Genomic DNA, 13,653 nt, shown 5'->3' with positions numbered 1-13,653 from the left:
TTTTCCAGAGAAACAGAACTTTTCAGATGAATGTTCTTCATCAGCTGTGCAAGCAAAGCAGTACACAAAATTTCCAGAGAAACAGGAAGTTTCAAACAAATGTCCTTCACCAGCTGTGCAAGCAAAGAAGCACGTTCATCAAAAACATCCTGTTTCTCTGGTCTTTTTACTACATCCACGTTCTTTTCTGAGGTACACTGTGGATACTTAATGGATTCTTCTTATAGGTCCCTGAGAAATGGAGCAAATGAAGCAACTGAACCCCCACTTCAGAGGGGGAGCAAAATTGTAGGTTTGGTCCTACACTTCGTATTCGAGTAAAAATACTGAATATCAGAGTAAATAAGTGCATGAGTTAAACTAAACAATATGTTTCATGTAATTTTATTACCCTCCCTTAAAATGAAACATCCACTCGAGAAAGAGTGCAGTGATGTTGCAGGGTTTGATTTGATTCTGCGCAAGCAAGCAGAAGCAGAACAACCCATGACGAAACTGTTCTACCAAGCACAACCACACAGAATGGACCAATTATCTGCGTAACAGGGTTGTTACCTGCCCCAGTAAACAACATAGTAAATAATTTCACTTAAAATACATATTGGTTTTTGGATTAATAAACATTCTGCTGTTTTATAGCAATATCAGACCTGCTTTATATTTGATTCAATATATTGTGTGCACATGCAGAAGCAGTGGGAATGTGAGAGGCAATGTTCATACACATGCCTTTGTACTTTATGTGCATTTGGGGGATTAAAGAGACACACATTAGATGGTACATCAGAGCCATGTTCGTTTCATGCACATTGATCCTAAACACAATGAAGAGCCCTGTCTCTCTTCAAAATTTTCCACCATCTTTGTGACTGTTGTCATGAGCTGCGTCTCAAATCGAAAGCTCTGACCTTACATTCTTTTGGTTAAGCCATTCCTTTGTTAATTTCCTGTTCTTTAGGGATCTCCTTTTCTTTGGAGGGATCTCCTGGTAATGTCACTGTGGTGCTCCATTTTCTCCACTTGTTGTTGATGGCCTTAACAGTGTTCCGTGGTACATCTAATGTTTTGGAAATGATTTTATACCCTTCTCCTGGTCGATATCTTTTGACAAGTGAGATACCATACAGGCTTTTAAGGACTTTGCAGACCATGGATTCAACAGTCAGATGAAACCAGCAGCCAGATGAAACCATTTCAAGAAAATCCTACAGAAACAGCTGGTCTTTATTTGGGGTTAATCAGAATAATATCATTGATGACAGATGTATGATAATTACTTTTGAACATGAAATTGAATGAACATCCCCAAGTATAAAAGGGTATACACACTTAGGCAACCTGGTTATTGTAACTTTTATTTTTCCTATTTTTCTCTAAAATGTCCCTGATTGTTTTTCACTTAATTTTTAAATGTTGTAATTTCACACTGAGGGTGGGAAAATTTCTGACATGATTTATCTTGGTTTAATTTTTTTTACTTCACAAAAACCTGCCATTTTAACAGGGGAGTGTAGACTTATTATATCTGCTGTATTTTGCCCTAAGGTCTGGACTTTAATTGGACCATTTGACTGTCTGGACTTTAATTGGACCATTCCACTTACTGGATTTGAACCACTCTAGTGTAGCTTTGGACATATGCTTAGGGTCATCTTTCTTTTTGAAGGGCACTTCTGACCCAGTCTCAGGTCTTTAGCAGGTTTTCTTATAGGGTTGCTCTGTATTTGGCTCAATCAATATTGCTTTCCTCCCTGACCAGTATCCCAGTCCATGCTGACAAAAAGCATCCCCACAAAATAATGCCACCATGCTTCACTGTAGGGATGGTGTTTTCATGCTATGAGCATTGTTAAATATAACAAACCACTTGTGCAAAAGCCAAAAGTTTCTATTTTGTTCTCTTCAGACTAGAGTATCCAACATGCCTTTTGGCGAGCTCCAAACAGGGTTTCATAGGGCATTTTTTTCAAAAATGTCTTTTTTCTTGCCGCTCTTCCATAAAGCTCAGCTTTGTGGAGTGTCCAGGCTATGACTGTACTGTGAACATCTGAACTGTGGATTTATACAGCTCTTTTAGGGGTATTCTTGGCCTCTAGTTTGCTTCTCTGACTAATGCCCTCATTAACTGGTTTTCACTGAATAGTCTTCTCTATACTGGTTGTGCCATACTCTTTCCATTTTTAATAACAGATTTAACGGTGCCTCCCATGGTTTTCAAAGATTTGGGGTATTTTTTATTTTTAAATAAACCCTATTTGATGGTTTTCAGTAACTTTTTTTGATAGCTCCTTGGTTTTCATGATGCTATTTGTTTAGGTATGTTCTCTAACAAACTGTTGGGTCTTCCAGGAACAGGTGAATGTATATTGAGATCACATGACTTGATACATTATTTTATTATTATTTTTATCAAACTATATTGATTTTTTTTCTCCCTCACATCCATATTACAGACTATTTTGTGTAAATTAATAAAAACACAATTACGTCCATTCCAGGTTGTAACAGCATGATATGTGGACAAAAATCAAGGGAAGGTAATGTTAGTAAAGACATTATACATTAGTAAACATTAACCTATGCTGGTGCAATTATTTTCATCTGGAAGCGACAAAAAGCAGAAGTGAATGTCTAAATGAAATACTCCATGTTTTTCCATGCAGTGCACCTGCTTGGCAGTCCTACCGGACATGGTTTTCCAGTGTAATGGAATTCAGCTTGCATACAGATGGGTATCTGTGAATTTACCGTGTCAACAAAGATTGACATGTTACAAAATAGGCATGAATTTCATGTAAATTAGAGAGGTGCAGAATGAATTTTTTTTGTTGTTGTTTATTTTGCCCAGGGCAATTGACTATTATTTTTCTTTGGAAAAGGGGAGGTTTCTATCACCATCACTATATAAGCATCACCACATACCTCAGTGTATTACATCAAGCAAGAAGAGACTCCTGATTAAATGTAAGTGGATGTTTTCGGGATGTGTAACATATTCAATATTCAATATTCAATAACATGACATACTTAATTAACTTTTGCTTTTCATGAAGTGGACGCAATTCCAGAACTATGGCTCGTCAGACTGAAGTGGTGTTTGTTCTTCTTCTCGCCATGGTAGCAACAGCTTTTGGTAAGAGTCTTATCTCTGTTAAGCAGGACACTTTTAACTAAAACTAACACACTTGCAGGGGCATGGGCACTTCAAGAATTCCTCTAATGTGATAATAGCTGCTGTTTGATTGTTCCACTTTTGTAGCATTTTTTTACATTTGAGCAGTTATTAGTGAAACTATGATTTGTTTTCTGTCTTCTAACTGTAGCCAAATATCTGTGACCATCTATATATCTAAAAAATGTAGACAAAATAATTTACAGAAACATTTATCTTCAATTATCTTTCTCATTTTAAGCTGACAGGGTGAATCAAATCTTGATGATGATTAATAGGCATTGTAACCACCAGCACTAACATTTCTCTTCTAAAATTATTATTTTCTATTTACAGAACATACAGAGCCACTGAGGTGACATGATAATTACTTTTAATATATATGTAATTTTAATATATACAAGATAATAATATCATATCAAGGCTTAATATCAAGGCTAAATTCACATGTCAAGACCACATCCTAAGTAAAGTGGATATAAAAAGTCTACACACCCCTGTTAAAATTGTGATGTGAAAAATATGAAACCAAGATAAATCGTGTCAGAACTTTTTCCACCCTCAGTGTGAAATTACAACATATAAAAATTAAGTGAAAAACAATCAGAAACATTTTAGGGAAAAATAGAAAAAGTAAAAAAAAACTTACAACATCCTGGTTGCATAAGTCTGCACATCCCAAAATGATGTTCAGAAACATTGATCTTCTTTTGGTTAAGCCATTCCTTTGTGGTTTTTGATGTATGCTTTGGGTCATTGTCATGCTAAAAGGTGAAATTCCTATTCATCTTCGGCTTACTAGCAGACACTTGAAGGTTTTGCACTAAAATCGACTGGTATTTGTAACTATTCATGATTCCCTTCACTTGGATAAAAGCCCAGTTCTGGCTGAAGAAAAGCAGCCTCACGGCATGATGCTGCCACCACCATGCTTCATACCATGGGTATGGTGTTCTTTGGTGATGTCCTTTATTTGCACCAAACATACTGGACCTTTTGGAATTATGGAATTATTATACCTTTTAGAATTGGTCTCATCAGACTATAATACATTTTGCCACATGGTTTGGGGTGATTTAGAAGTTTTTTTTTTTTTTTTTTTTTTTGTTTTTTTTTGAGAGAAAGGGCTTCTGTCTGGCCACCCTATCCCAAAGCCCAGACATCTGAAGAATATGAGAGATTTTTGTCACATGCAGAGAGTAATCAGTACTCGTCACATATTCCTGCAGCTCCTTTAATGTTGCCGTTGGTCACTTTTCAGCCTCCCTCCAAAAGTTATTGTCTTGTTCTTTTATAAATATTGGAGTGACATCCTGTTGTTAGTGATGTCACTGTGGTGCTCCATTTTCTCCACTTCTTGATAATGGCCTTCACGGTGATCCATGGTACATCTAATGTTTTGGAAATTTTTTGTACCTCTCTCCTGATTGATACCTTTTGGCAGTGGGACCCTGTACAGGCTTTGCAAGCTCTTTGCAGTCCATGGCTTCAGAAGTCAGATGAAACCAAGAAGATGCCAAGAAAATCCTACAGAAACAGCTGGTCTTTAGTTGGGGTTAATCAGAATAATTTCATTGATGACAGCTGCATGACAATTACTTTTGAACATGAAACTGAATGTGATTGGTTCATTCTGAACACAGCCACATCCTCAATTATAAAAGGGTGTGCACACTTATGCAACCAGGTTGCTGTAAGCTTTTCATTGTTCCTATTTTTCTCTAAAATGTTTCTCTTTGTTTTTCACTTAATTTTTATATGTTGTAATTTCAGATTGAGGGAGGAAAACGTTCTGACATGATTTATCTTGGTTTAATTTTTTTACATCACAAAAACCTGACAATTTCACAGAGATCCACTGTATCCCATGTCCAGACATTATGTTGGGCCACAAACTGTGTAACTTAAGCTTGTGAATGAATATGTTGTGTTAACGTCATACTGAATACATGGTCTATATTTAATTTGGCAGGATGGAGTGAAAAAAAAAATTCACCGTAAGGTGACGCAGGCTAATGAAATATCCATTGCATAATGACAGTGACTCCAAGATTCAAATAAATTGTATTATTATGTCATCTCCATGATTAGGTTTCTGTGGCCACAAAGGTCTAGTTCAATTCATTTCTCTGTCTTATTTATATTAAAATACATTAGTGGCCTCAAGATAAGTATTTCATGGCCACCACATACACCTAGAGAAACTTGTGGTCTATTAATTCTTTGCCACAACTTATTAAAAATAACCTCCATGTTTCTTCAGAAGCTTTGTTTATACAAGCTACTGTCTATTTTTTTTTTTAATTACCAAGCCAACACCTCATGTTGTCCACATGGCTGGGTGAAATTTGGAGGACGTTGCTTCAAGTATCAGGCCACCAGCGTGGACTGGGCTTCTGCTGAGGTTCAGTTAAATTCAATTCATTTCAGCTATACAGAAAGTTACAAAAAAAAATACGAAAAGAGTTAAACTATTCTGTTGGTACTTACCGTTATGCCTATTTTATACTGTATATAGTTTTGAATACCTTCATCTTCAGTAAGAGTTTTATCCTGTTCAGGGTCACGGTGGATCCAGAGTCTATTATTTATTCTATAATATTCTATTCAGATTTATTCTATATTACAAATGTACAGTCCCCTCCGAAACTCTTGGAACGGCAATTTTGTTTGAGCTGTACACCAAAGACATTTGGGTTTGAGATCAAAAGATGGATATGAGATGAGATTTCAGCTTTTATATCTTGGTATTTACATATAGATATGTTATGCAACAAAACATAGAACCTTTTGTATCAGACCACCCAATTTTTAGGCTTGAAGTAAATTAAAGTGTATAACACTTAATATTTGGTTGCATATCCCTTGCTTGCAATAACTGTCTCAAGCCTGTGAGTCATTGACATCAACAAATTGTTGGTTTCTTCTTTTGTGATGCTTTCCCAGGCTTTTACCGAAGCCTTTATCATTCTCCTCTTCAGGAGGTGAAATGCTGCTCAATTGGGTTAAGGGCTGGTGATTGACTTGGCGAGTCTTAAACCTTCCACTTTTTCCCCTGATGAAGTCCTTTGTTGTGTTGGCAGTGTGTTTTGGACGATTATCTTGCTGCATGATAAAGTTCCTCCTGATTCATGTGGATGCATTTCTTTGTAAATTGACAGACAGAATGTTTCTGTAGACTTCTGAATTCATTCTGCTGCTACCATCATGAGTTACATCATCAACAAAGATTAGTAAGCCTGTTCCAGAAGCAGCCTTGCAAGCCAAAGCCATGACACTACCTCCACCATGTTTCACAGATGAGCTTGTATGTTTTGGATCATGAGAAGAGCCTTTCTTTCTGCACACTTTGGGCTTTCCATCAGTTTAACAGAGGTTAACTTTGGGTCCTGAACTTTTGTGGCTCATGTCTGTATGTCTCTGCAAATTCCAGTCTGGCCTTCAGAATCTTACTGCTGATGAGTGGTTTGCATCTTGAGATATGGCCTCTGATATTTCTGCTCTTGAAGCCTTCTTCCAACGGTGGATTGTTCAATTCATTTTTATTTATTTGTATAGCGCTTTTAACAATGGACATTGTCACAAAGCAGCTTTACAGAAATAAATGGATTCACAAAAATATATTGTAAATATTTGAATTTATCACTGTGAATTTATCCCTAATGAGCAAGCCAGTGGCGACGGTGGCAAGGAAAAACTCCCCGAGATGATATGAGGAAGAAACCTTGAGAGGAACCAGGCTCAAAAGGGAACCCATCCTCATCTGGGTGCAACGGATAGTGCGATTATAAATAAATCCCTTCTATTGTGTACTATATGGACAAATAGTGCAATTGTGCAACCAATAAATTCATCACAGTTTTTGCAAGACTGGTTAAAATCTATCCACTGTCCACTGATGGAGTCCTGAGTACGAAGCTGCTCGTGGCAACTGCAGCCCCAAAGCCACGACAGCAATCGCAGTCCCAAGCCATTACAGTACAGCTCCCCATATGTGATCCCCAAGCCATCTCCACAGCCCCCAGGTGGCACCATCCCCAGCAATCCAAACAATTCTTCAGGCAGTCCATATGGGGCCACCCCCAGCAGCAGCGAGGATTGTGAAAGATTGTGATACCTTCACCCCTGCCCTGTGGAGGTTGTTGGTGATGTCACTGACTTGTTTTTGGGTTTATCTTCCCAGCTCTCACAATGTTTCTGTCATCAGCTGTTGTTGTTTTCTTTGGCCGACCCAGTCAGTGTCTGTTGCTCAGTACACCAGTGGTTTCTTTCTTTTTCAGGAGATTCCAATTTGCTGTATTGGCTATGTGCAATATTTGCGCAATGCCTGTAATTGATTTTCCATCTTTTCTCAGCTTCAAAATGGTTTGCTCTTCTCCCATAGTCAGCTCTCTGATCTCCATGTTGGCTTTCCATGTTGTCCTTTTTAACAACAAATGCAGTCTTCACAGGTGAAACTGAAGGCTAATACCAAGAGTAGATGTTCAGAGCCATTCATTGTTTAAACAATCAATCTAACAGGACACACCTGGGTAACAAGAAACACTTGTCATTCACATGTTCCAATATTTCTGCTCTCCTAAAAATTGGGTGATACAAAATGTGTTATGTTCTATGTCGTTTAACACATCTACATATAAACACAAGGAAGTAAAAGCTGAACTTCTAAACTCTCTTCCCATATTCATCTTTTGATCTCAAAACTGTAGCATAGCCAAGGGGTCTGGATTTTACATTTTGTTACAATGGTGGAAATCCACCACTGCATTATTATGCTTTTGAGTTCTCTTGACTCCTTGGATCAATCCTGAGCCCTGGTTACTGCTTGTGTGGGGTTTCACATGTTCTCCCCGAGTCTGTGTTTGCTCCCACCTTCCAAAAATAATGCCGGTAGGTGTAATGGCTACTCTAAATTGCCCCTAAGAGTGAAAGAGTGAATGTCTGTAGATAGACTGGCATCCCATCCAAGGTGTACTCCTGCCTCATCCTCAGATTTCCCAGAACAGTTTCTGGATCCACTGCGGACCTGATCAGGATAAATCGCTTACTGAACATGAATGAATGAAAGAAAATACAGTACCAGGAAAGCTTTGCCTTTATAAAATAATATGCAACATTATGCATAGTAACTGCAGTTAATGAACATGCAATGATGCCAAAGCTCTTTTACTTTTTCTAGAAATACTGTCTGAATCTCGGGGCCAACTTGATTTCAATACACAGCGAAGGTGAATATCAGTGGTTCAAGTCCTTTGTCCTTGCTGCGGACCCCAAGAACAATCCAACATGGATCGGCCTTAATAACTGTCAGAAGGTTAGTTAAGTATCAAACTCTTCCTGAACTCAGTGAAATATGTGAGAAAAGGGAAGGCATGTAACTGTACAGTGACTGATTTATCAACTTAAACATGGTCAAACGAAGAACCACACAATACTTTAATTAAATGTTACTTAAGTAATGGACTGTTCAGTTATGGACTGTCCACTGGTCATTCTTTCAGAAAAACCACTGGTTTTGGTCTGACGGCACCAAATTGATTTTCACCAAGTGGAGTCCAACTCAACCCAATTTTGTAGGTACAGAGTGCTGTGTGCTTAGGAACTGGGGTGGTAAGTGAAAACTTCTTACATAGCTGTGTTAAGAATCTATCTTTTATAACTTCAGGGTTTGGTGATTCATTTTCAATTAAAATGCCACGACATGTTTAAGTCCATATTCTTTGCTGTGTCTGCAGATGAGAAGGACTGGCTTGATGCTCCATGTGAGTGGACCTATCCCTTTGTTTGTGTCAAGAGGCCTAAGTGAAATGCTCCCAGCCTCAACTTGGCAACTATAATACAATGTTGGATTTTTTTTCCTTGTCACTGATGGATTTACAAAAACCTCACTGTGGCAATTTACCATAATTTCAGCAAAAAAAAAAAGAATAAAAAAAAATAAATAAATAAATAAAAAATAAAAGTTACATTTTGGTGTTCATGAAATAATTTCATAAATGGTTATTATTTTGGTGTCATTATGGAACACACTCTCCATCTATTCCTCTAGGGTCTTAAAGGACTTTTCCGTTTGTCTCTTTGGGGGATCTCTTGCATTTTCTATGTTGCATCACAACACAAAGAGTTTTCCCTTTAGGAACGGTTTCAAGTATATTCCTTTAGAATGCTAGAGCCTTTAACCATCCGAAGAACCCATAAGGCAGAGGTTCTCAAAGTGGGGTCCGGGAACACCCAGGGGTCAGTGAAGCATAATATTTAAATCGTCAGATTGTGTTCATAAAAAATATTCACTGAAGCGTCCAGGAAATTTATTTTACAGTTAAGGGTCTGTAGAAATTTGGAGAAGCCCTGCCTTAATGAATAAAAAGTCTAGATCTATACTTGGAGATGTGTCTTGATGAGATGAGATGCACTGATGGGCTACTTGCAGCTCTGGCAAAATGTTAACATGGCTAACAATAAGGTAATACTTTACAATAACATTACATGAATAATCATGCACTAATACTTGAATTAATACTTACTTAAACATGAACTAATGCTGAGTTAAGGAATTTACTATTCACAAACTAATGAAGAGCTAACCTTAACTACGATGTGAGTCTTATGAATTCATGCGTGAATAATGACCACCTTAAGTACATGTTAGTACATATTTGTTAGTTAATGTATTAATTAACATATAGGAGTAAATTAAATCAAGTATGCTTTATAAGAAAGAATATGAATTAAACATGCATCATTTCAAATTGATTGTATACTTTGCCATATGTAGCTGGATTACTATCATAATTTACATCAATCCTCCTTACTGAATGTAGAAATATCCACTAATACTCAACACGAAAACTTTCATAATAATTTGCATCATTCTCCATCCATTTCTCTTCAAATTCCACTGTAGTACTAGTACGTGCTCTGGTACGTGGCCTGGGGCATGTGAATAGATAATAACCTCTGCTAAATGAATAAATGTTACTGTATTGATTTCAGCCTTGTGGCCAAAGGAGCAGTGCCCCAGGCCCTAGCCACCCAGAGCATGTACTAGTACTAGGTGTAATCCAGTAAAGTAATCCAGTGCCATCCAAGTTAACAAGACCACCACAGAAACACAAAAACCAACAGTATTTAGCAGTGATGATTTTAGGATTTTTTTCAATGACAAAATTGAATATATTAGGCAAATATTTCAGAGTATTCATTTAAAATCAGACAGTTTGTTAACTAACTATGTAGAAAATAATATAAGAATGTCATTAGCGCAATTAGAATATCTTACTCCTACCCAACAGGCTGGACTAATTTGGCTAATTTCCTCTTCACAATCACTGTGTATTAGATCCTCTACCTATACATTTCCACAAATGGATACTACAGAAGTAATCAAACCTCTATTAAAAATAACCAATTCCTCCCTTAACACTGGCTATGTACCTAAATCCTGTTTTCTATCCTAGCCAGCTGTACTATAGACCAATATCAAACTTCCCCTTTATCTCCAAGATCCTAGAAAAGGTTGTAGCTCAGTAGGTAGGCTTACAGTAAGCCTTACATTCATGAAAACTTTCAGTCAGGATTAAGGCATCATCACAGTACTGAGACAGTGCTGGACCTACCATTGGCCTCTGATCAGGGTTGTGTCTCCTTGCTTGTGTTGTTTGGTCTTAGTGCAGCTTTTGATATCATAGATCACAATATTCTTCTAGATAGATGAGAAAATGATGCTTAGTTTTCTATGCATATTAAAATAAAGTTTGGTGTTTCACAAGGCTCTGTTCTAGGCCCACTGCTAATTTTCTCTATATATTCTATCTCTAGGAACAGTTATTTGTAAATATGGCATTAACAACCACTGCTATGCCAATTACACACAGCCATATGTTTCAGCAAAGCCAGATGACAGACACCAGCTAATGCCTTGCTCCCTGGATGTTTCAGTAGTTGTGTATAGAAGCTCCAGTTAGTCTAGCAGATTTGACCACATCATCCCTATTTTATCTGGCTCCCAGTAAAATTTCACATTGATTATAAAATACTACTCATGACCTATAAAGCACTGAATGGTCCCCCACCGCAAACTTTTGGTGTTTTATGATCCTCCCTGCCTGCGTTGATCAAAAGATGCAGGATTTTTGTTGTTTCCTAGAATAACAAAGACTACAACAGGGGCCAGAGCTTATGTCCTAAGGTGCCCTCATGCCTGTGTTACTTTCTGGCTCTCCTTTTTAGTTATGCTGTCATATCTAGTCTTGCTGGAGTTCCTGCTTGCACTGTACATCCTCTTTAATCACTACAGGATAAGAGCACACCTAATATTCTGTGTTCTCTCCCTCTCTCTCTCTCTCTCTCTCTCTCTCTGTCGAGCCTCATGTTACTCCTGCTGCCGAAAGAGATGCCTACCCTCCGATCCTACCAGGACCATCCTGATACTCTAAATCTGCTTGGAGCCTGTCATTCTTTTGGTGATCTCTGCAGCAAAATAGAGAAATGTCAGTGCAGGTGGTTACTAGCTCTTCTACTGATCATTAGAAATCCATAAATAATGGGTAAAGCTTAAAAAAAACAATAAACCCACCCAGAAGACCTTGAGAGAGTTCTACCAGCTAGGAAAAACACCAAGTGTAACCCAGCACATAGCTGTCAAACGGCACACAGGTAACCCGCACGCCTGTGCTTATTTTCATCATTGCCTGACAATTGAAATTGAAAATCTCAGCTTAAAAGTAGAAAAATAAAATTAGTTATTTTAATTTAAAAATATATTATATTGAGGTAAAGATTTAAAACTGCAATGTTTAAAAATCTACATGAGATTATAACAGTTTAGCACTGAATCCTCCAACAGTGCTTAGATTACTATCTGCACTTCAGGCATTTGACCAACAGATGCCACTAGCATGCACTGAAAAGGTGAAATACTTTGAGTAAAAACTCTTTTTCAGAACAGCTGGGAGGATCACTAGTTAGGATTTTCTGCTCAGATGGGCAGCTCCTAACTCACTGCAGATAAAACAATCAACGGTGCAATACTACCACAGTCATAAATCATGGGTAAAGCTTAAAAAAAACAATAAACCCACCCAGAAGACCTTGAGAGAGTTCTACCAGCTAGGAAAAACACCAAGTGCAACCCAGCACACAGGTGTCAAATGGCACACAGGTAACCTGCACACCTGTGCTTATCAGTGCCATTACCTGTAGTCCTACCACAATACATCAGCGTTTCTCTGAATGGAATAATACTACTACATGAATCTGTCACTTTCACACTTAAAATTCTGCACAGTAGCCTGAGCTCAGGATTGATGGATAGGCAACATAATCATTAATCAGGTCTTTGGCATGTCAGCATTTTTGCATGATTGGAGCTAATTTTGACTGTCCATGTAGAATGAGACAAATAGTGCTTGTTAAATTATTAATGGAAGATGATCCGCAACCTTTTTGTTGGAAAACGGGAAAAGGTGGTCTGGGGCAAGTGCGAGCTCAGAGGAGCCAATGACAGACCTGTTTAAAAAATATATGTAGGAATAAAATGTAGTTTTCTTCTCAGGCATGCTCATTAGATGTGTGCAGTTTATTTTAGGCACCTGGATTATTAATGTCTTAATAGTCCCAGGCATTATGGAATATTTTTACATCAATAAATCATCATTCTCAACCCAGCTAGAACCTTATAATACTATGATCTTGAAATTATTTGACGTGTCAGTATTGGGTGTATTATTAGCTAACTTAGTATGAGATGGTGGAAAATTAATTAATTTTCTGCTAGATATAATATATTGTTAGCTGTGTTAACATTTTTGTCAGAGCTGTAAGTAACTAAGTAACACATCTGCAAGTAAAGATAGTAAAATATAGTTCAGAGACAATTCAGTACACTTTTTTAAAATAAACATTATGTGATTATTTAAATATTATCAAGTAGTCACTGACCGTAGTAGTGCTTCACTGACCCCTGGCTTCGCCCAGACTCCACTTTAAGAACCACTGTCTTAACGGTTCTTTGGATGATTGGAGCTAGAAACCGACCCTGAGACTTGCCAGATACACATGAAATCTTTTTTTTTTCCACTGTCCAACACATCATGCTCCAATTTCTGTCTCTTTCTATCCTTGTTTCTTTGGAGTTGCAACTCGTAGGTATGGATGTTGTTTGCAATGCTTGATTTCCAAGGTACATTCTCACAGACACACATACTTCGAAAAATTATTTTTTAAAAAACACACAGACTGGGGTTTGTTAGCCTCGGCTCCTTTGTATCACAGACTTCAGTTATTGTTCTGCTCATAATGCATATATGCACTGTTTCTTATATATGTTTTTATTTATACACATTAGAGATGCTAATAAATTTTATTTTTAAAATTGCATGGTGCTTGTTTTGATTACTGTTGCAGCATTCATTCAGCTACTGGATTTATCACACTACGTACAAACAGTCTGACTGTAACCCCCCCGACCGCTTAAAGGAAAA

At 37.5% G+C, this 13,653-nt stretch overlaps 1 protein-coding gene across 1 annotated transcript; it reads left to right on the top strand.

Moving 5' to 3' along the window:
• Positions 1-2,915: 2,915 nt before the first annotated feature.
• Positions 2,916-9,081, top strand: LOC113526956 (type-2 ice-structuring protein). The gene is made up of 6 exons (XM_026914411.3): positions 2,916-2,964; positions 3,054-3,133; positions 5,485-5,576; positions 8,352-8,486; positions 8,674-8,782; positions 8,908-9,081. The coding sequence occupies exons 2-6, from the start codon at positions 3,073-3,075 to the stop codon at positions 8,976-8,978; spliced, it is 468 nt and encodes a 155-aa protein (XP_026770212.2). The 5' UTR covers positions 2,916-2,964; positions 3,054-3,072; the 3' UTR covers positions 8,979-9,081.
• Positions 9,082-13,653: the final 4,572 nt, after the last annotated feature.

This window comes from Pangasianodon hypophthalmus, chromosome 4 (assembly GCF_027358585.1).
Source record: "Pangasianodon hypophthalmus isolate fPanHyp1 chromosome 4, fPanHyp1.pri, whole genome shotgun sequence".
In the NCBI taxonomy this organism is placed as follows: Eukaryota; Metazoa; Chordata; class Actinopteri; order Siluriformes; family Pangasiidae; genus Pangasianodon; species Pangasianodon hypophthalmus.
This window is presented reverse-complemented; position numbering and strand designations above follow the sequence as displayed.